We start from the raw sequence: 24,127 nt of genomic DNA, 5'->3' as shown, positions 1-24,127 counted from the left end.
GGAGGAGCCTGGTGGGCTACAGTCCACAGGGTTGCAAGGAGTCAGACACGACTGAGTGACTTCACTTTCATTTTATTCAGTTAAACTGAAAATGCCAATGAAGGTAGATAGATAGATATAGCAATATGTCTAAGGTGAAAAGAAAGTAAAAAAAGAATGAAATAATGCTATTTGCAGCAATACACTAAGCGAAGTAAACCAGACAGACAAATATATGATAGAAATTATGTGATGTGGAATCTAAAAAAGATACAAATGAACGTATTTACAAAACAGAAAAAGATACACATTGAAAACAAATTTACGGATAGAGGAGAGATAAATTAGGAGGTTGGGCTTAACCTATGCACACTACTATACATAAGACAGATAATCAACAAGGGCCCACTATATAGTGCAGGGAACTATTATTTTGTGACAACCTAGAAAGGAAAAGAATCTGAATATATACATATATGTATGTGTGTGTGTAACTGAATCACTGTGCTGTAACACGGCATGTAAATCAACTATATTTCAATTAAAAAAGTGATATAGTGAATGCTTCACATGTTATCTCTTCTGAGACATTCTTTCCAAAATAACTCCTTTCCATGAAAATGATTTCTTTCTTTAAATTTCCTTTGGGGAAAAGAATGAACATTTTTGACTACTGTACTTAGTGCATTATTTATTCATCCAATTGCATTACTTGAGTGTGCGTGTGCTCAGTTGCTCAGTTGTGTCCGACTCTTCCAACCCTACGGATTATAGCCTTCTTGGAAAACCTCAAGGATATAGTGAAAGAAAGTCCATAATGTTTCACTCTCAAAGGGCTTACAGTCTCCTGGAAGAGACAGATCTGAATCAGTTATGAATATGTCATTCAAACTAACATCTTTGTAATTATAAACAGAGGAAAGTCATCAACCATAAAAAAAGGCTTCTATGTAGGCATATAAAAAAATATTTTAAAAGACCAATGAATCAAGGACAGCTTTCCTCAGAAAGTTTTTCTTGAACTGGTATCTGAAAGGAACTCACAGGATGAAGAACAGTCAGAGGAAAGCTATGAAGAGTGTTTTAGCGTAGAGGTACTGAGAAGGACAGGTTCAAAGAACTAGTGAGGAACTGTAAAGCAGTCAATGTTATTAAAACACAAAAGACGTGGGAGATATGAGGCTAATAGGCAGATGGAGGCCAGAACATGCCGTGCCTCCCAGGGCAAGTGTCCACTTTATTCTTATTTGCTGGGACCCAGGAGAATCCCAGGGATGGGGGAGCCTGGTGGGCTGCCGTCTATAGGGTTGCACAGAGTTGGACCCGACTGAAGCAACTTAGCAGCAGCAGTTGTTGTTACTTCTGTTACCAAGTGTTTTGCTCAATGTAGAATCTACTTGAGTCTTTTATTTGTTTACATCTTATTGAGATAGGCTCATACAGGTCTGGAAAGCTCCAGCTTCTGCCATGGCTCCTGGGGTACCATGTGAGTCGTATGTAGTGACTCTTCTAATTGCAAATGTGCCTAAATATGGAAGATAACCAGCAACATCCTGCCTCTCTTCCCAGACCCTATCTAGAAATGATGTAAGCATCACCTTTCACTCAAATAGGTTCAGGCACAAGTGGCTAGGGAGAGCCACTCCCTTCATAAGTCAGGGGTAGTGGAAGAAATAAAAACATTTATCATTGTGAATCTATTATTACCATTCAAAATGTCTATCAAGTGCATGGTGCTCTATTCCAAGTAAATGTAGATACTCTGTAGAAAAAAATAATTACTTTTGAATAGAGCTGTTTTATAGGTCCACCTTAGTCGGCAAAGTAATGTCTCTGCTTTTAAATATACTACCTAGGTTGGTCATAACTTTTCTTCCAAGGAGTAAGTGTCTTTTAATTTCATGGCTGCAATCACCATCTGCAGTGATTTTGGAGCCCCCCAAAATAAAGTCTGACACTGTTTCCACAGTTTCCCCATCTATTTCCCATGAAGTGATGGGACCAGATGCCATGATCTTCGTTTTCTGAATGTTGAGCTTTGAGCCGGCTCTTGCAGCCACCCGTGCTTAGTGAACCAGCTCTCGCAGCCGCCTGCACTTAGTGAGCCAGCTCTCCCAGCCGCCAGATCTCTTCAAGAAAATTAGAGATACCAAGGGAACATTTCATGCAAAGATGGGCTCGATAAAGGACAGAAATGGTATGGACCTAACAGAAACAGGAGATATTAAGAAGAGGTGGCAAGAATACACAGAAGAACTGTACAAAAAAGATCTTCACGACCCAGATAGTCATGATGATGTGATCACTAATCTAGAACCAGATATCGTGGAATGTGAAGTCAAGTGGGCCTTAGAAAGCATCACTATGAACAAAGCTAGTGGAGGTGATGGAATTCCAATTGAGCTGTTTCAAATCCTGAAAGATGATGCTGTGAAAGTGCTGCACTCAATATGCCAGCAAATTTGGAAAACTCAGCAGTGACCACAGGACTGGAAAAGGTGTTTTCATTCCAATCCCGAAGAAAGGCAATGCCAAAGAATGCTCAAACTACCGCACAATTGCACTCATCTCACAGGCTAGTAAAGTAACGCTCAAAATTCTGCTAGCCAGGCTTCAGCAATACGTGAACCATGAACTCCCTGACGTTCAAGCTGGTTTTAGAAAAGGCAGAGGAACCAGAGATCAAATTGCCAACATCCGCTGGATCATGGAAAAAGCAAGAGAGTTCCAGAAAAACACCTATTTCTGCTTCATTGACTATGCCAAAGTCTTTGACTGTGTGGATCACAATCAACTGTGGAAAATTCTGAAAGAGATGGGAATACCAGACCACCTGACTTGCCTCTTGAGAAATCTGTATGCAGGTCAGGAAGCAACAGTTAAAACTGGACATGTAACAACAGACTGGTTCCAAATAGGAAAAAGAGTACGTCAAGGCTGTATATTGTCACCCTGCTTATTTAACTTATATGCAGAGTACATCATGAGAAACTCTGGACTGGAAGAAACACAAGCTGGAATCAAGATTACTGGGAGAAATCTCAATAACCTCAGATATGCAGATGACACCACCCTTATGGCAGAAAGTGAAGAGGAGCTAAAAAGCCTCTTGATGAAAGTGAAAGAGGAGAGAGAAAAAGTTGGCCTAAAGCTCATCATTCAGAAAACAAGGATCACAGCATCCGGTCCCATCACTTCATGGGAAATAGATGGGGAAACAGGGGAAACAGTGGAAACAATGTCAGACTTAATTTTTTTGGGCTCCAGAATCACTGCAGATGGTGACTACAGCCATGAAATTAAAAGATGCTTACTCCTTGGAAGAAAAGTTATGACCAACCTAGATAGCATATTCAAAAGCAGAGACATTACTTTGCTGACTAAGGTCCATCTAGTCAAGGCTATGGTTTTTCCTGTGGTCACGTATGGATGTGAGAGTTGGACTGTGAAGAAGGGTGAGCACTGAAAAATTGATGCTTTTGAACTGTGGTGTTGGAGAAGACTCTTGAGAGTCCCTTGGACTGCAAGGAGATACAACCAGTCCATTCTGAAGGAGATCAGCCCTGGGATTTCTTTGGAAGGAATGATGCTAAAGCTGAAACTCCAGTACTTTGGCCACCTCATGAGAAGAGTTGACTCATTGGAAAATACTCTGATGCTGGGAGGGATTTGGGGCAGGAGGAGAAGGGGACGACTGAGGATGAGATGGCTGGATGGCATCACGGACTCGATGGACGTAAGTCTGGGTGAACTCTGCGAGTCGGTTATGGACAGGGAGGCCTGGTGTGCTGCGATTCATGGGGTCGCAAAGAGTCAGACATGACTGAGCGACTGAACTGAACTGACTGATAGGTCCACCAATACAGTGAACTGTTCTAAAGTATTTTTATTACCTACTTTTCACTTCAAAAGGGTCCTTACTTTGACTACAGATAACCTAAATAACCTTATCATTGCCTTACCTTAAGGCTTTGGACTTGACCCCAAGAACAATATGAAGCCAAAAAGATGTAAACGGAGTGAAGAAATGTTCTGATTTGGTTTTCCATGATTTTGTGGTGGTGTTCTAGTCACTTAACTGTGTCAAACTCTGTGACCCCAAGGACTGTAGCCTGCCAGGCTCCTCTGTCCATGGGATTTCACAGGCAAGAATACTGGAATGGTTTGCCATTTCCTTTTCCAGGGGATCTTGCTGACCCAGGGATTGAACCAGCTCTTTTGCATTCCAGGCAGATTCTTTACTGTCTGAGGTACCATGATGTTACCTCAAGCTTACAGATGTGTTGTCTTTGAGTTGTTCCTGTGTATATGTGCACCTGATACATTGTTTCGGGAGCAAGGTTTTTCTATTCACACATTCTCAGTTCTTAGCACAGCCTTAGCTGGGGCTTTAATACTTGATAAAGTTTTGCCCTATTCTGAAATAGTCTAACCATTGTACCTATTTTTTCCCAGGTTATTTGTTTCTTCCAATACTCCTTGCACTTTTATTTAGATTTAATACTACCTATATTGATAGTTTAAAAAATCATATAGATTCTTCAAAGAATTCAAAAAGAACAAATTATTTTTTCTAAAGAAAACAAATCTTCTAATCGGAAGTATGGAATTGGGACTCACCTGATGATTCAGTGGTTAAGAACCCATCTTCCAATGCAGGGGACATGGGTTTGATCTCTGGTTGGGGAACTAAGATCCCACATGCCATGGGCCTACTGAGTCCCTGCATGGTTTAGAGCCCATACTCCAACACTAGGGAAAGCCCATGTGCCAAAATGGAAAAAGATCCCTCATGCTGCAACTAAGGCCCAACAGGACCAAAAAAAAACCCAAAAAACAAAAAAACAAAAAAAACCATTAAAAAGAAAAAAAAAAGAAGGACAATAAATAATGGCTGAAAGACTAAACTTACCTTTCAGCTTTTTCGAAATGTGAGAAAATGAAAAAGGAATTTGAGCAATCAGATGTCATACAGGGTACTGAAAATTGCTTACTGATGAATATCAATTAAAAGAAAAGTAAACATCCAAACTATATTCCATATACTGATCTACAGTCTGATATAGTTAGGATTTCTGGTAGGATATTTTGATTAGTTGCTAGATATGCTTGGCAAGTATTTAGAAAAAGTAATGTAAAATGGGGGAAGAGACATCTACAGTAGACAAGATGTCCCTCATTTTTGATGAGAGAAAAAGTACTTTATTTTGATATCTTCCCTATAAGAATTGAAAGCTTATGAATAATGTTTAGAAGGTCTGCAGTTGCTGGGTCTCTGACAACTCACCCTGAAACCAACTGTGGAATCTGGGAGATGGGAACAAGGTTTTCATGGATATAACAAAGATCAACCTTCAACCTCTTGGGCAAGGAAAGATGAAAGAATGTGTGATAGGGAAATAGCAGAGAATGTAAATTTGGAACCTTGAGTTTGCCTCTACCACTCAGTAGCTGGGTGATCTAAGTAAGTTGCTTAAACTCTCTTAAGATTTCACTTATTTAAAATATAGACAAAATGGTGGCTCTTACTCAAAGTGGGAATGAAACTCTAATGAAAAAAGGCTGTGCCCTAACATTGACAGACTTGGGCTCTCTTTCTGAACAGATACCATCAGGAGGCATGTTTTTTTCATCAGAAGGAATTGTAAATGTTCCTTTTTTGGGAAGCCCTGAAACTAGACACAACATTTTTATGTGAGAAATAGAAATCAAGACAGAGCCACACGGAGAGTCCATTCTCTCAGAATATTTTTTATTTTGCAGAGAATACTGAAGGAGACAGAGGAACATGATAAATACTTATAGGGAAGATTCAACATTTTCAGATGTGTAGAACAAGAGCTCAGCAAATGCTAACAAAGATTGATTCAAAGAAGGGCTGACTCTTGTTGCAAGCCAGCTTGGTTAAGGACTCTGTGTTACACTCAGAGGATGAGCAGAGGTAGAATAATCAGAATATGTAGTGTGCTCTTGGCTAAGTTTAAGGATTTTTATGTATTCTAGTGAGTAGAAGCTTGAAGATTTCATCTGTTAGATACATAAGAATGTACATAATTTGCTTTAGTGTAATCAGTTCTTCTCAAGGCATTAGTATACTTCTTTAAAAAGCTATAAATAGCAGAATCCCCATAGGTATTTATAAATAGATAAGTCAAGATTATAGTTACTAGATCTAGCAAAAATCTAGTAATACATTATCTCATTACATGCTATTACTATCTTAATTTTCATATATTACTGAAGCTTTTGGGAAGATTAACTGAAATGCTAAAAGGGTTTTGTAAAGATTAAGAGATTGAACGAATGTAAACTGAATAATAATTATACTGACTATCTTGCTGTACCAACATTCTTACTGTTTTCCTTTCACCATTTCATTATGTAATATCCCTCAATGTAAAGCTGCATTTATACAAAAGCACCAGTGATAAACTTCACCTTGGCTGGTAATTTCTAATTGGGCTTGAGAGACTCAAAGTTTTTCTTTTTCAATATTATTTTTGATCTCCAATTTTTATAAAGTTATTCAATTTTTATGAAATTTTCTAGAACAAGTAGCTAGTAGATTATCTGCAAAAGGTATTTCTGGTAAGAATATAACCCCCATGAATAGGAATACACTGAAAACTACAAATGTATTATTTATGTTGTTCTTTTAGCTCCACTTTTTCTTTTTAAAATTCTAGCTACCTGTTGTAAGAAGGTCAGAATAATATTAAAAAAATAGCTAAATGTTATAGGCTCTGAAGTTCTTAATAACACATAATATGGTGAAAATGATAGAATACTGAACCACAGAGGTCACTAAAAAATGCAGTTAACAAATATGATGCCATTAAATTAGAACATGTAATTAAAATGTTATCCCCACCATTTAAAATTTACAATGAATAGTGTTTCTAATATAGCTTCGATGGGGTCATCTAAAGGACATTGCCCAAGCTATGATTTCAATTCCTTTTCTTATATTTATGCCAATTAAAGAAAGCTGCAAATGCATTCCTATTAAAGAAACTTATAATCCAATGTAGGATAGTAGCTCCCAATCAGGAGAATGAGGAATATGACCCTCAAAAGACATTTTGTTATTTTTGGAGACCATTTTGTTTGTCATCCCTGGCTGGTATGTGAGCTGGTGCTACTGGCATCTGGTGAGTAGAAGTCAGAGATGCTACTAAACTTCTATAAGGCAAAGGCCCCCAAACAAAGATCTGGTCCTAAATGTCAACAATGCCACTGTTACAGAATCTTGGTCTATCATAATTCGTCCTTTCAGTTTATATATTCCAATATAGCCATAAAATAACCACAGTAGATAAAACAATCTAATATTGGCAAAATGTCAGAAAATGGCCATTCTTATAATTTGCCAATGAAAGTGGAATATCAATTGAAGTAAATGTTTTGGAGGCAATTTGTAACTTCAAAAGTCTTCCTCTACTTGCCTTTGTACTTTTCTTTTTAACTTGAAGTTTAGCCGAATTACAATGTTACATTACTTTTGTTACAGGAAACAACTCCATTGGATCTGTTTCTTTTACTTTAATCTTGGCTTCTGGTTGCTTTTGTTCACTAAAAGGATACTGTCCATACATAATGGCTTGTCTTGGGGAACCCAGCCCCTCTACCTGAATGTTAAACCAAAATGCTTTTGTATGGGACCCTGTCTACCTGTGGATGGCTACAGGAAGGAAGAAATTAACACATCCAATCCCAGAAATTGGCCATTCCAGGAGATATCTGCAAGATTAATGATCCTCTTACTTTTCTTCCTCACCCCACATCCCGTACCTCTGTTCTATAAAAGAACCTGACATCCAGCACTGATAAAATAGTTATTTTGAGACATTAGTCTCCCATAGTCTCATTCAGTTGGTTTTCCAAATGAAGTCATATTCCTTGCCTTAACATTTTGTATGTCGACTTACTGATCTGTCACATGGCAAGCAGAGCGAGCTTGGACTCAATAACCCTTTCAGGCGTGCAACAAGAAATTTGATAATTTTGTACCTTAAGTAGCATGCAAAGTTATTGTAATATTATTGACTATATTCCTGTGCTGTATATTTTACTTCTAAGAAACATTTCCTAACAAATTTACATAACAAGTATATGTAATTGTATTGAAATAGCCATTCTCTTGCATGAACAAGTGTTCAATAAGTAAGAAGTTAAATAAAAGAGGATACTCATAATAGGCAATGATAAAAAATGGTAGAATTGTATATTCTAACAAGGAAAGATGAATACAATATGTTACAGGTTATAAATAATTAAGGTTATATGAATTTATAATTCATATGTTTATAATTATAATCAAATTTATTACTTACATTTATACATATGTAGGTGCACATATATGTGTATATATATATGTTTATGTGTGCATGTATCCATAGCAAAAGTCAGGAAGGATAAAAAGTAAATATTAAGAAAAAGAAGAGTAAGTCATGGAGCATGTTTTGAAGTGCTCACTTTTTACTTTAGAAAGTTTAATATTTACATTTCTTTCAAGTGTGGGAAATTTGTGAAATCTTAAGTAATCTTAAAAAATGCAATAAGAATACATCACATAATAATAAGTACACATAGACACGGTCTGCTTGTAAGGGCTATGTGAGGAATTCATTTCTGAGTAGGTTTTAATTAGTGTTTCCTGGTGAAAGGGAATTAAAGACAATTTGGAACAACTAGAGGAGACCACCACAAAAAACTGAGTGGAACTCTGGGCAACCTAAAGAGAAATGGGTAAAGCAGCAATGTAGAAACACTCAATTATAAGAGTTGTGATTTAAATTCAAATGAAAGCTCTCTTTTTTTTAAAAAAAGAAAATGCCTTAATTGGACACAGCTTAATTAACATTTGCCTCAATCAAGCAAATTAAATTCTTCAATACTGAACATATCTATAGGAAACTTCAATTTCTACTTAAAAGTTAAATTATTTTACAAACTTTTTTATATTTGTGTACTTGAATCTAATCATTTGTATAGTTTTAGTTAAAAGAATTCAGCATGAGAGATTAAAAATATTGAAGAAAGAAAATAAAATATGAAATTATCTTCAGTTTGCAGCTTGCCTTACAAAGATTTAGAAATCTCTTTCTTGTACAGCTCAGTCTTTCAAAAGCATGGCTAGGCCTTTTCATGTATAGTTATAACCTTAACATTGTAAAGGTAGCAATTCATAGATAGAATCATGGGGTCAGCAGTTCATACTTCAGAATTCCAAGATATCCTTAGTAATAATGAGTTAACACCTGAGGAAGTACATTCATTTGATCAATGCAGAAATGTTGCTGCTCAAATACCTAAATAGTTAAAAAACAATGTATCAAGGAGTAGAAAAATCCACCAGTGCTGAACTATACTTATTTACATATTGTCTTAAAGGTATTATTATTATAACCCCAAAACAGACATGCCCCAGGGCTCCATTCATAAAAATAAACAAATATCATTTACTGGGAACTAGCTCTTAGTCTTCAGAAGAAATAAAAGCATTCCATGTAAGAATTAAAGTCATTGTCAATTGTTCTATTAAAATGTTGTTTACAAGGGCAAGTTTTCCCAGATTTGTTCAGAGAAAGCTGTGAAAGCAATCTTATCTCCCATTTAAAGGCACACACAGCCAAGTCACCACAAATTTTCTATTAAAATTTGAAGACTTCCTTATATTTTATCTTTATTCTGGAAAAAATATACTATTTATCCTATTAAATTTCTACTACTTTCTTTAAGATATTTCACATTTTATTTCATTTCAGTTATGTTTTCCAGTAGACTGTACTAGTGAATTTTAACCAAGTCCATATAACAAACACATTTATTACAATATAACATCTTGCTATAATCAGCCACTTCCCTGGTGGCTCAGAGGTTAAAGCGTCTGCATTCAATGCGGGAGACCTGGGTTCAATCCCTGGGTTGGGAAGATCCCCTAGAGAAAGAAATGGCAATCCACTCCAGTACTCTTGCCTGGAGAATCCCATGGACGGAGAAGCCTAGTAGGTTACCGTCCACGGGGTCGCAAAGAGTCGGACACGACTGAGCGACTTCACCTTCACCTTCAGATAATTAAACAAATGATGTCATATCTTCACCACTATTCAAAAATTAGTGGTGAATTATGCTTAGCTATGGGCTTCCCTGGTGGCTCAGACAGTATAGAATTTACTTGAAATGCAGGAAAGCCAAGTCTGATCTCCAGGTCAGGAAGATCCCCTGGAGAAGGGCATGGCAACCCATTCCAGTATTCTTGCCTGGAGAATTCCATGGACAGAGGAGCCTGGTGGGCTATAGTCCATGGGGTTGCAAAGAGTCAGACACAACACTTTCACTTTCACATGCTTATGTATATGTATATACACACACACTATATTGGACAAACATACATTTTGTGGCATACAGATTTTTGTTGTGCAAATGATGGTTTTAAAATCAGGGTTTTATTTTAATTTTTAATACAAAAAGTAAAGCTAAGAAAGCCAAGATTGTCCTCCAAATTATTGTGTGTTTTACTGTTTTAATTTTTAAAGAATAGATTGTTTTTCTAAAAATTTGTTTGGTATTTACTGTATCTTTTTTTGTTGGACTGGCCATCATTATCTTCATTTTACATGGTAGGAATCCAGAATATATGTCTTAAGAAAGTCACAGGGTGTTTCTTCCTGCCTCTTTTATTATCATGGTCTTTATTAATGAATCAATTAAACTAGATAATTATTAAGGACTTCCTACCTTCTGTGTTCTGGAGTAACCAAAGAGAGGGCTGACAGTTTTACAGTGTAGAGTCCAATCATGCATAGAATGTATTGTGAATGTTGCTCTGTAGAGAATTCATTTGCAACTCATTGGGCTGTGGGCCCTAAGGTCATGCAACCAGTGGCACTGATTATTGAACAAGTTATGGTTAGTGAACCAAGAGACTCACAGCTCTTTGGGTGTTTGGATGTTGGAGACGAGAAGCGTAATGCACAGAGAAAGTTACCATGTGAAACCAAACAAAGCATTAAAAGTACTCTTTAGGAACGGAGTCAAAGTTCTGTGGTACCATGTTGAAGAAAGGATCAAGCTGATTTCAGGCATCACAAGGTGGTAGGATTATTGACTGAAAAGAGTCAAGGGAATAGCCAAGGAACAGTAAATATTCTAAAGAGGATAATGTTTTTAAAAGAGTTGTTTAGTGGAAACATGCAGTGTGAAAAAGGACAGAATAGACAGGGCTTGGCTAAACTACTGATAACATTATATACCAGTCTATGGTATTTGAAACATGTGGTGGTGGTTTAGTTGCTAAAGTTGTGTCCAACTCTTTTGCAACCCCATGGACTGTAGCCTGCCAGGCTCCTCTGTCCGTTGGATTTCTCAAGCAAGAATACTGGAGTGGGTTGCCACTTCCTTCTCCAGCGGATCTTTCCAACCCAGGGATCAAACCCATGTCTCCTGCATTGCTGGCAGATTCTTTACTGCTGAGCCACAGGGAAGCCCTATTTGAACTATGCTGCTGCTTCTGCTAAGTCGCTTCAGTCGTGTCCGACTCTGCGACCCCATAGACAGCAGCCCACCAGTCTCCGAACTATAGGTCAAGGGAAACTATCGGCACTGAGATGAAGAAAGTAGGACATGGATTCAAATTCATGAACCCGAGTTCCTGCTTTATGTACTTAGTGGCTATTTGGCCAATTGTGTAACCACTCAATACTTCAATTTCTCCAACTTGAAAATAAAATACATCACACACATGCATTTCTGAGTTGTTAAAAGATTAGACTAAATACACTAACACACTTATTGCCAGGAATAAATGAGCTTAATATTAATGTTCTTATTTTTCTTATTAATAGTTCCCACTATGTGACCTAAGTTTGGGCCAGTTGATTATGAATAGATTAAAATGAAATGGGACAGAATGGCATCAGAATGTCAGATTCGAAGGCAATTGCAAAAGTGGCAAGTTAAAATTAATACAGAACTAGTTTCAAGTTCTAGCCTTATTTATTTGTAGTGTCTTGGGACCAATCACTTAGCATTTTGAATCAAATTTTACTTTTCATTAACTATAAAATGGGACAATAACAATGTGGGTGGATGATTTAAGGAGACTGAATATTAAAATATTAGCTGTCTTTTTAAAGTTAGTAGCTGCTCAATAAATTGTAAATTTAAAATTCTGATTATTGTTATTAATACTATAATCTCAGGAGAAGCAGTGACTCAATAGGATAACAAATGTCTGATTATGAAAGTAGAGAAGAAATGGATAAGTTCAGGGTGGGAAATTTCATAATTAATGACACATAGACTTAAGAAGTGATGTAGCTATGAAAATATGATTATTGAATATTTTTAATAACCTAATTCTGTGATTTCTGGGATTCTTTAGCAACTATTTTGTCTGTGCCCTTTGTTTTCCTTCAGAAGGAATCTGGCAAGCTTACAGGCTGCTTAGAGGACACTTAAGTTCACACTAAGAATCCAGTGTATGTAGAGTAGACTCTGTTTCTCACCCATCCACAAATGAGTTTCTCATCTCACTGATGTGGTCCAGACCATGTTGATGTCTCTCAGATCTCACCAGTTACCACTTATATTTAATTATATGTTATACTTTGCATTTGTTTCAACTTGCTTTCTCCTCACTGATACTATAGCGGACAGAGCATAGTTCTTATATTTCCTTTGTTTTCCCATCATGCCCAGATCACTCAATTAAGATAGCAAACTTAATGATATGGCTTGGCAACCTTTCCTACCAGAATATCCCCCAACATAGGATGATAATTTTCAATTCAGTAATTCTGCGTAGATGACTGTTAGAGTGGCATGGTTGGTTCTAGGATGTGTTCCTCCATTCATAAAGCTCAGCTTCTCTGCTGCAGGGGGCTAGAAGGGTTTGATCAGCTCTTGGTGATGGAGAGAGCTTCATGACAGCACTCTGGTTTAGTTTGGTTCTTATCACTGTTGGTAGTCTTGGTGTGCTTCCCCTGTGGCTCAGGGATAAAGAATCTGCCTGCCAATGCAGGAGACATGGGTTCAGTCCCTGGGTCAGGAAGATCCCCTGGAGGAGGAAATGGCAACCCACTCCAGTATTCTTGCCTGGGAAACACCATGGACAGGGAGCCTGAGGGGCTACAGTCCATGGAGTCACAGAAGAATTGGCCATGACTTAGTGATTCAACAACAACAATCTTGGTTTATGTGTTGGCCTCCACTTAGATGGTAAGTTTGATCTTAGTGTTTATAGTATTTATTTCCATTTTAACCCCTTCTATTTTCAGAGAGTGCTAGCCATGCTACCATTCAACATTCCTGTCCTCAACCTATTCTCTTGTTGTCTGTAACTTCACTTGACCTGACAACATTCTGTGTACCCCTACAACTTTTCTTTGTCTAAATTTTCTGTACCTATAAGATAGCTGAAACCTTTGTGTGTTATCCCCATCATTTTATTTCCAGGCACACTCTACAATAATCCTTTTCCTCCCTGCTGTCAAGGGAATGGACAATAAGCATGCAATCTGCAGGGAACCAAAAGCAACTCTATGTTCTATGTTCACCCTTGACCCAAAGTGAGGGGAATATGTCAAGGCGTCATAAACACTGTTCATACTCTGCTCTTGTATATCAAGGAGACATTAAAATTCCCCTGGCATTCAATCTGGGGTCAGGAGGAGAGCTTTTACTCTTTCACCATTTCCAATGCCATTGTCTATAGACATTTTACAGTACTCCTCTACAACCTGTCTTCAAGGAGAACTGGGGGGAGCACTTATTTCTTTCCACTGGTAAGGTAAAGAAAATCTTTACACGAATAACAATGCACTCCCTTACAGGCCAAAGACTCCTAATTCCAAGTCATGACTCTCTCGCCCCCACCAGCCCCCAAATCTCCTTACTGGTTTATAGCTGGTCCTGCTCTCTTTGTAAGACCCCTGGAAAGTGTCAGGTCCAAACTATTGGGGCTCTTTTTAAAATATCTGGTGCTCAATATTTCTTTTACTCATTGAACTCAATACTATTCTAGGACAACAGGAAAAGTTTTACTTAATGTATCATACTGCTTAATAATAATATGCCAGCATTAGCACAGAAAGTGAGATAACTAGAGTAAAGGAATTCACTTTCATTCAATAATTATTTAAAGAATTTCTGCTGTTTTAAATATATATAAAAGATAAACAGTATTCAGTTTTAGAGTAAAACTAAGGGGCCTTATCCATTTCTTAAATAGTTGACCCTCTAGTTAAATGGAATGATTAATATACAGAAACTGTATGGAAGACACATTGGTTCATTGATTTCAGACTAGGACAGTGTGACCCTGTTCATTTAGGTTTCTAGGGAAGTTTACAGGACTCATTTTTGGATATCCTTTCTAAAGTCCATCCATCTTACCATAAGAGAATCCAGTTATCTCTCCCCTTATAGCAGCAAGAGTAAAAATATAATTTCAGGGAACACTTTCCATTTCTTACTTTAGAGAAGCACGCTTGTTATTTTGTCCTGTTTTCAGAAAATTCCTAACTCATACGTTCCTCTAAACTCTAAGGATCACTGATCCACAGAACTTTCACTTGTACAAAACAGTATCAGAGATGGTCCACTCTGTAGAGAAGGAATAAGTACAATAAGAATATATAGACAGGGCCTACACACAAAATACCCATATCAGGGAAAGGCATGGAAATACATGGATGGGACTTATTCAACCTATAGTCTCACACAGTTGAAAATTTTGCAATTCTAAATTAACTCGGAAACTGTTTTAGCTGAAATCTTGCCAATCTTTTCTTTTTCTATTGCTAGACTCATTGTCAGAATTATAAGCAATTTTTCTGCAATGTTTAGGAAATATAGTCTCTAAATGGACTTTCAATCATGCCATTAAAAAATAAAACTTGATACAAATCCTCTGCTTTGCATTTCAAGTCTTTTTCCATTTAGCAGCTTCCTCACAACCATAAAAACACATGGGGAAAGACTGAGAGGAAAAAAATTCAAAAAGATATCTAACTTATGGTCAAAACATATGGGACAAAGTTGTCCAAAATATTGTCACAACTCCTCCATTAACAATTCATTCTATTGTAGAGCACTGTCAGACCTCCCAGATTCACTGACAGACTATTATATTCAGAATGGCTTTGAAAACTTACGGCACTTAGAAATGCTCTGGAGACATATAAAAATGTCTTTATTTAGAATGGAACATATAACAGCTGCCAAATTTGTAGGTTTGAAACCACTTCCAATAAGAATTAAAAGGCCTTCTTCCCAACTGAAATAGGGCTATCAATACATGACTTGTCTGCTCATGGGAAATAGTGGGTTCTTGTCTCTGATGTTGCAATTTAGTTTGAAATCACTTTCGTGATGACAGGGTACATAAGGATGATAAAACTATAAAGATGACAGTCTAATCTTCAAAGATCACTGATCATTGATAAAAGATTAAATAACGTAAACATCTGAAATGCCAGATTATCAGCTGGTTGGCACACTCTCAGTACTGAAGTATGCTGAGATACTACTGATAAGTGAAAAATGCTTTTCTTACAAGTAATGCAAAAATACATCCTCCCAAGAGGTGCAAGTGAACTGTAATAGCTTTGAGTTTAAGATGTATATGTTTTCTTATTAGTGAAGCAATATTTATAGTGTTAATAAATGATTTATAGTAAAGTGCTCAAATAAATTTTCCTCTCAAAGTAAAGACTGATTGCTGAGAATTTCAAGCACTTTTAAATCAACACTTTTCCGAATTCTAACCACAGTTTTAAAATATACTTACAAGAATGATTAGACAGGCTGGTCCTATAAAACTCCAGATAAAGTTGTTTTCTGTGCTAAGCCAACATCTGAAAAGTAAATAATAGATAAAATCTATACTTATGTTTGTATGTACTTCGACAAAGCAAGAGTTTCAATGACATACACAGCTTATTCAGAATTGCATATCAAATATTTATGAGAACATCTTAACTTACACTTTGGTGGTGCCATAATATCTGTATCCTAATGATGCTGAAAATCCAACTACCACAGCTGGGCTGAGATAGCCAAAAATATAAAAATTCTTGTGCAAAAATCCTTTGTTATAGATGACTCCTACAACAATGAGATAGAGGTGGATGCCTTCAATGCACATCCATGCAAAGGCAGCTAAAAAGAAGTAGTGCAGCAGCCCAGCAACGATGGAACAGAAGAGCTAGACCACAAAGAAAGAACGAAACCATAAGCAATGCTTATTTTAACATTATTGTAACAAAAAAAACCTTGACTTTCTCTATAAATTATACTATTTTATATAATGCTTGATCACAGTAAAATATCCTTGTCAAATGTCAAGCTTTTTAATTGTACCACTTCCACCTGATTTAAGAGAACTGTGCTTCATCAATGTGCAACACTCATCAGTCTTGTAATAGAATTAAGTTGCTAGTCTTGTCTAGAGATTTACACTTTTTATACACTTATGTGATAAACTGTGGATTGGTCACATGCAACCATGATAATCTCAGTGACTATGTTATGATTTGAGCTGATTTCTGTTCTGAAGATGTCTTTATTTTAATCGTGCTCAAAGAATGAAAATTATTGCTAACACTATGTTAAAACATAATAAATAAGAGAGAGTACTGAATTTATAAAACAAATGAATAAATGATGATATATTTTACAAAAATACCCATTATACATTCACTTTAAGTTACAAGATTAACAGGTACATTTGAGATAGATTTCAGTAAAATGTTATCTATTAGTACTGACTTCAAACTTAGAACTAGAGTTAGAAATAACAAATGCAGCAGTTATACATTTCTGTATTAACAGAACTAACATAATTGGGCTTCTCTGGTGGCTCTGATGGTAAAGAATCTGCCCGTAATGTGGAAGACCCAGGTTTGATGCCTGGGTCAGGAAGATTCCTTGGAGAAGGAAATGGCAACCCACTCCAGTATTCTTGCCTGGAGAATACCATGAACAGAGGAGCCTGGCAGGCTACAGTTTATGGGGTCACAAAGAGTCGCACATGACTGAGTGACTAACACACATACACACACACAACCCAATTACTGGTGAGATAACATAATAATATTTAGATACTTAACAAACTTAATAGAATATAAGTCAACCATAAAGAGATAACCTACTAAAATACATTTTAGAGCACTATATAAGGTTGGGGATGATGATTAAAATATGGGAACCACTTTAGTGCAGAAGTGAAATTTGAAATATGGCTTGAAAATGGGGAGAATTTGACAGTTGAAACACAGAATTGAAAAGAAAGACTGAAAAAAATAGTTTTGTGATGAGGATAATGATGGGATGAAGACAGGGGAATTATGCATTGGAGGATAGTGGGGATACGCAAAAATGAATGATGTTATAAATACCATTGAAAAACAAACAAAAACAGATATGGAGTTTACAATTTAGCATATATTATATTAAATAGGTGCTTTGTGGCATCTACTTTAGAAGAGAACATTGATAACTGATGGGTTACCTCCACTGCTTGGAAGATCACTAAAAAGAATGGAAATATGGAGGCAACTGAAGGTTCTGTGGTCATGTTGATGTATTTCTCTGGTCTCCAGCTGCAGAGTGGGCTGCAGCAGCTGCACAGGAAAGCCACTGAGGTGCTCACGATTTCCGATGGCTGTTGCTGTTATTCACTCACTAAGTCATGTCAGACTTGGTGAGACCCCAAGGACTGCAGCATGTCAGGCTTCCCTTTCCTTCACTATCTCCCAGAGTTTGCTCAAATTCATATCCTTTGAGTTGGTGATGCCATCCAAGCATCTCATCCTCTGCTGCCCTCTTCTCCTTTTGCCTTCAATCTTTCCTGGCATTAGAGTCTCTTACAATGAGTTGGCTCTTCACATCAGGTGGCCCAAGTATTGGGGCTTCACCTTCTGCATCGGTCCTTTCAATGAATATTCAGGGTTGATTTCCTTTAGGATTGACTGCTGGCAGCCATTGACTGAGCACAGCAAGACATTACTCTTCTTGAGAGATCTGCCACGTGACTTTGGTTGAGGGTCTTCTGAAAGGACTACTTCACAGGCAAGCTGAGCTTTCCTCAACTGCCCTGCTTTGTAATGTTTCTGTGCATGTGTGGTAAGTCACTTCAGTTGTGTCCAACTATTTGTGGCCTCATGGACTGTAATCCATCAGATTCCTCTGTGAAGGATCTCCTCCAGGGGATCTTTACCTCTCCATACCATCTCCTCCAGGGGATCTTTCCGACCCAGGGATCGAACTTGCATCTCTTAATCTCCTGCATTGCCAGGTGGGTTCTTTACCACTAGCACCACCTGGGAAGCCCGAGGTGCTTCTACTTCTACCACTAGTCCTTTCCTCCTTCTTTCCTTCTTCACTTAGGCTCAGACCTGCATCCTGGTCTGATGGCTCTCCATGTCTTTCTCTTCCCATCTTCTCTCAGAGTCATTTCATCTCATAAAGTTATTGCTTGTTTTATCTCACCTTAGGATGACCCAGTCTAAATCAATATGGGAGATATTTGATAAGGCTCTAGATCATTAATGGTGAAAATAGTTATTACAAAAGTGCAGTTACTAGGTTGAGCTAATTCATCAAATTTCAGCCTATGAATTTTAATCTCTTTTGTGTTCTGTCCCTGTCATACGATAAACATTGTTTTCTACTATTTTTCTCCCCTCCACTTTTGTTTAATGGCCATGTAGAAAGAAACCAAAACAAACCAAAACAAAACAAGGTTATTTCTTTTTACACCTCATCATGAGGGCCACTGTGGTTAATGGAATTAATCAGCAAGCTGCTAATATATGTTAGCATTTCAAACTTAGAAAAGCTTTAAGAACAAAGTATATAGTGTGCTTGCTCCACCGAGCCCTTAATTTCAATTCATGTTTCGATTACATATATATTTAGGAAAGTAAAAATCTAGAAAGCAGAGCGTAAGAGAGATCTACATACCTTATTGGTATTTGTATTTATCCCAACAAGAAAAACAAGTTCAGCAAGGAACAGGCTACAGCAGAGATTTTTGTGAATTGTTGTCCTCGTGCTTTGAATTTCACTGAAGAACCAGAAGGTAAAAATGCATAGAGCAAGGCAAATCAGTGAAATAATTATTCCTAGTTGAGTGATCCTTGTAAGAATATTATAATCTTTAATACCCTAAGGGAAAATAATAATACAGCTGTTAAGAGACTTAACTCAGTAGCTTGTCAAAGGAACTGCAACATATAATGAACTTTCTCTTTTGGTGAAACATTAATCAAACTGTTTCTAAAATGTAAAAATACAAATGTGCATTTAGATGAGAAAACTTTGTACTTCTGAATATGCTTAATATTCACAGAAATCTGATATAAATCACATAGCACTTTAACAGTTCTGTAATTAGTGATTTTTTTTCTAAGCATAGTATATATTAGTATATGGTTTAACAATGTTACCACCATCGGTTTCTTGGTATTAGCAAGGCAATTCATTATTGTAATGTGAAAATGGTTAATTAAAGCAGATTTATCAGTGACAAGAATAAGTCTTACTTCTATGCAGTAATTCATTTAAACACATTAAATGAAGGTATCAGAAATGCTGCAAAAATAGAATAACAAAATAGTACAGGTGAGAGACTTTGAAATGGGAAAGTTTGGTTTCACTCTAACCAGATGGTTTTATATACATAACAGAGGCACCTTAGTTTATTTAACATTCAGAAAAAATCACCTTTCATTCAGAAAAAAAAAAAAAAATCTTTATCACTGACATTACGCTTAGGCAGATTTATTTAGTCACAATAAGAATTTGGTGAATTCTAAGTTTTGTATAGAAGTGAGACTGCAATCTAAAGATTACAAAATACAAAATAAAAAAAATTATACAATGTAAATGCAAGATATTATGATGTAAAATACATAATCTGAAGCTTTTCACTTTAGTGGGATTTTTCATGTCTAAAATTCTGTGGCATTCTACATTATTAAAAAACTGTATTTGTTACAGATGTGCTAACACTTATTGACCAGGTATCAGAAATTTAAATGAATCTGTCATCAATAAAATTAAACTTTCAATACAAAGGGAAAGGCACTTAAAGTTCATGATCCTTTAAAATGTACAAATGGTTCCTAAAAGCAGCATTAAAAACTAAAGTCTGGATAGAAATCTGATATACAACCTACTAGTTATTATAGATTGGTAAGTCTTACACTAAAAACAATCAAAGATTTAAACTAGACATGTCATAGAATGCAGGTAAGAAAAGAAAGACTAAAAAAGGTAATGTTGAATCACATCAATAAATTAAATATGCTATTTACATCCAAAGAACATAAAAAATTATTTATTCTCTTGAACAACATAAAAAAAAAAAAACAAGAAAAAAAGCAAAGACAGATTTAGAAATATGAAGTAGGAAATTGCCTTACAATAGAAGAACCAGAAGACATCAAAATTGCAAAATGTGTCAGGTGGTTACAGCGGCACGAGGTGTGGGTATCATTCGAGTATGTCAGCTCACAGCCCTCTGAAGACCAGCTGCCATTCATGGTGTCAGGTAAGTAATTCCAGAATGCACATTGACTCTTATATTTATCTGTGGTCTGAAAAAGAGACATTTTACTGATGAGAAAAGAGTCACACATACGATATCGTTTCAGTTATATTTAAAATACTATTTTGCATAATAATATAATTAAAACCACGCCTAAAAGGTAAAGCATAAAATCAACACTAATAAGAGAGTGCTGCTGTTGTGTGAAAGAACTGAAGTTTATCCTACGACCATGCTATATTTTATCAATTCTGTTTCATGTAGTTGTGAGAATTATTATCAACTGAGATCATGTAGGGGCTTCCCAGGTGGCTCAGTGATAAAGAATCTGCTTGCTAATACAGGAAATGCAGGAGACCAGGGTTGAACTCCTGAGTCAGGAAGATCCCCTGGAGGAGGAAATGACAGCCTATTCCAATGTTCTTACCTGGAAAAATTCCATGGACTGAGGAGCCCGAAGGGCTACAGGCCATGGGGTCGCAAAGAGTCAGAGACGACTGAGCACTATCATGTATCTTGTCTAGAGTGGTGCAGGACTATCTTTATTATCTTCAGCAAATATTTATTGAGTATGCACTAGCTGTTAGTCATTGATCCAGGGGCTAAAAATAAAACACTGAACAAAACAGAAAAAGTGTATTGCAAACAGAAAAAGTGTATATAGAATATAAAAGTAAATTTATATTCTAATGAGAAGATGAGAACTTATTAAATAAACCAGGGAAGTAGGAACAGGATTAACCTTGAGGAGGCTTCTCACAGGAAAAGATGTTTAAGAAAATACTTCAATTAAGTGACAGTGTGAGCCCTGAAGACTTGGGAACAGAGGGTTTTGACAGTTGGAACATAATACTGAAAAGCTCTGAAGTGAGACTCAACGAACGTTTTCCAGATATATCTAGAAGCCAATGCAGTTCCAGTAATGAATGAGGTAGTGTGGTGAGTGTAAGATCATAGATCACAGGGGCTGATCAAATAGATTACAGGATGACTGTTCAATATGTAGCAGAGTTCTCCTTATCATATATTAACTAATCACAGTACAATACCTGATGAATGCACTGTAAGTTTTAATAAGTTATTCATAGAATGCTATATATCTATGCTAGTTTATCTTATAGAAATAGAAACTATTTACAATTATATAACAATTTATAGTTAACCACGTGCTTTCTCACCCACTTTGTTTAATCTGATCCTCCAAAGAGCCTGGTGAAGAGGGTATTGTGTTAAGAGACTAAGATATGTCAAAATTGTATTTAAGACCTGGTGGCTCGGTGGTAAAGAATCCACCTGCCAAGCAGGAGATGTGGAGATTTCTGAGTTTGGAAGATCCCCTGGAGAAGGAAAGGGCAACCCACTGCAGTATTCTTGCCTTGGAAATCCCATGGACAGAGGAGCCTGGCAGACTATAGTCCATGGGGTTGCAAAAGAGTTGGACATGACTTAGTGACTAAACAACAATAACAAATCATTGATAAGTGTAGTAAAACAGAATCAAACATAAATCTTCAGATTAAATATTCATTAAAGAAAATATTGGTGGTGGTGTAGTCACTATTCTCTGTCCAAATCTTGCTATCCCATAGACTGAATCCCACCAGGCTCCTTTATCCTTGGGATTCTCCAGGCAAGAACACTGGAGCGGGTGGCCATTTCTTTCTCCAGAGGATCTTCGTGACCCAGGGATCAAATCCAGGTCTCCCCATCGCAGGCAGATTCTTTACTGAGTCAGTAGAAAAGCCCATATGTACACTACCATGCATAAAATAGTACTGGCTTCTCTGGTGGCTCAATCGGTAAGGAATATGCCTGCAATGCAGGAGACCCAGGTTTGATCCCTGGGTCGGGAAGAACCCGTGGAGAAGGAAATGGCAACCCCTCAGTATTCTTGCCTGAGAAATCCCACAGAGGGAGGAGCCTGGCCATCTACAGTCAGGGTCACAAGAGTTGGACACGACTTAGTGACTAAACCAAAAGAAAGAGAAACCAGAGATCAAATTGTCAATATGTGTTAGGTCACAGAAAACGCAAGAGAATTCCAGAAAAAAAAATCTACTTCTGATTCATTGACTACACTGAAGTTTTGACTGTGTGGATCACAATAAACTGTTCAATTCAGTTCAGTTCAGTTCATTTCAGTTGATCAGTCGTGTCCGACTCTTTATGACCCCATGAACCAGGCACGCCAGGCCTCCCTGTCAATTATCAACTCCCAGAGTCCACCCAAACCCATGTCCATTGAGTAAGTGATGCCATCCACTCATCTTTCTCATCCTCTGTCATCCCCTTCTCCTCCTGCTCTCAATCTTTCCCAGCATCAGGGTGTTTTCAAACAAGTCAGCTCTTTGCATCAGGTGGCCAAAGTATTGGAGTTTCAGCTTCAACATCAGTCCTTCCAGTGAATACCCAGGACTGATCTCCTTTAGTCCTGGTTGGATCTCCTTGCAGTCCAAGGACTCAAGAGTCTTCTCCAATACCAAAATTCAAAAGCATCGATTCTTCTGTGCTCAGCTTTCTTTACATGACCACTGGAAAAACCATAGCCTTCACTAGACAGACCTTTGCTGGCAAAGTAATGTCTCTGCTTTGAATATGCTGTCTAGGTTGGTCATAACTTTCCTTCCAAGGAGTAAACGTCTTTTCATTTCATGGCTGCAATCACCATCTGCAGTGATTTTTGAGCCCAGAAAAATAAAGTCAGCCACTGTTTCCACTGTTTCCCCATCTATTTGGCATGAAGTGATGGGACTGGATGCCATGATCTTAGTTTTCTGAATGATGAACTTTAAGCCAAATTTTTCAGTCTCCTCTTTCACTTTCATCAAGAGGCTCTTTAGATCCCCTTCACTTTCTGCCATAAGAGTGGTGTCATCTGCATATCAGAGGTTATTGATATTTCTTCTGGCAATCCTGATTTCAGCTTGAGTTTCCTCCAGCCCAGTGTTTCTCATGATGTACTCTGCATATAAGTTAAATAAGCAGGGTGACAATATACAGCCTTGACATACTCCTTTTCCTATTTGGAACCAATCTGTTGTTCCATGTCCAGTTCTAACTGTTGCTTCCTGACCTGCATATAGGTTTCTCAAGAGGCAGGTCAGGTGGTCTGGTGTTCAGTTTATTGTGATCCACACAGTCAAAGGCTTTGGCATAGTCAATAAAGCAGAAATAGATGTTTTTCTGGAACTCTCTTGCTTTTTCCATGATCCAGCAGATGTTGGCAATTTGACTTCTGGTTCTCTGCTTTTTCTAAAACCAGCTTGAACATCTGGAAGTTCACGGTTCACGTATTGCTGAAGCCTGGTTTGGAGAATTTTGAGCATTACTTTACTAGCATGTGAGATGAGTGTAATTGTGCGGTAGTTTGAGCATTCTTTGGCATTGCCTTTCTTTGGGATTGGAATGAAAACTGACCTTTTCTAGTCCTGTGGCCACTGCTGAGTTTTCCAAAATGCTGGCATATTGAGTGCAGCACTTTCACAGCATCATCTTTCAGGATTTGAAATAGCTCAGCTGGAATTCCATCACCTCCACTAGCTTTGTTCACAGTGATGCTTCCTAAGGCTGTGGAAAATTCTTAAAGTAGTG

The 24,127-nt window shown here is 37.3% G+C and overlaps 1 protein-coding gene across 2 annotated transcripts in view; it reads right to left on the bottom strand.

The window, feature by feature from the left end:
- ADGRL4 (adhesion G protein-coupled receptor L4) overlaps positions 1–24,127 on the bottom strand; it is a 138,596-nt gene that overhangs the window by 19,764 nt on the left and 94,705 nt on the right. For both annotated transcript variants that reach the window (XM_068963952.1, XM_068963951.1), the window contains exons 9-12: positions 20,412–20,585; positions 18,949–19,152; positions 15,969–16,189; positions 15,773–15,839 (exon numbers count right to left, since the gene is read on the bottom strand). In XM_068963952.1, the coding sequence (XP_068820053.1) occupies positions 15,773–15,839; positions 15,969–16,189; positions 18,949–19,152; positions 20,412–20,585 (666 nt within the window). The remainder of the gene's footprint in view (positions 1–15,772; positions 15,840–15,968; positions 16,190–18,948; positions 19,153–20,411; positions 20,586–24,127) is intronic.

The sequence above is a fragment of the Capricornis sumatraensis genome, chromosome 2 (assembly GCF_032405125.1).
Source record: "Capricornis sumatraensis isolate serow.1 chromosome 2, serow.2, whole genome shotgun sequence".
In the NCBI taxonomy this organism is placed as follows: domain Eukaryota; kingdom Metazoa; phylum Chordata; class Mammalia; order Artiodactyla; family Bovidae; genus Capricornis; species Capricornis sumatraensis.
This window is presented reverse-complemented; position numbering and strand designations above follow the sequence as displayed.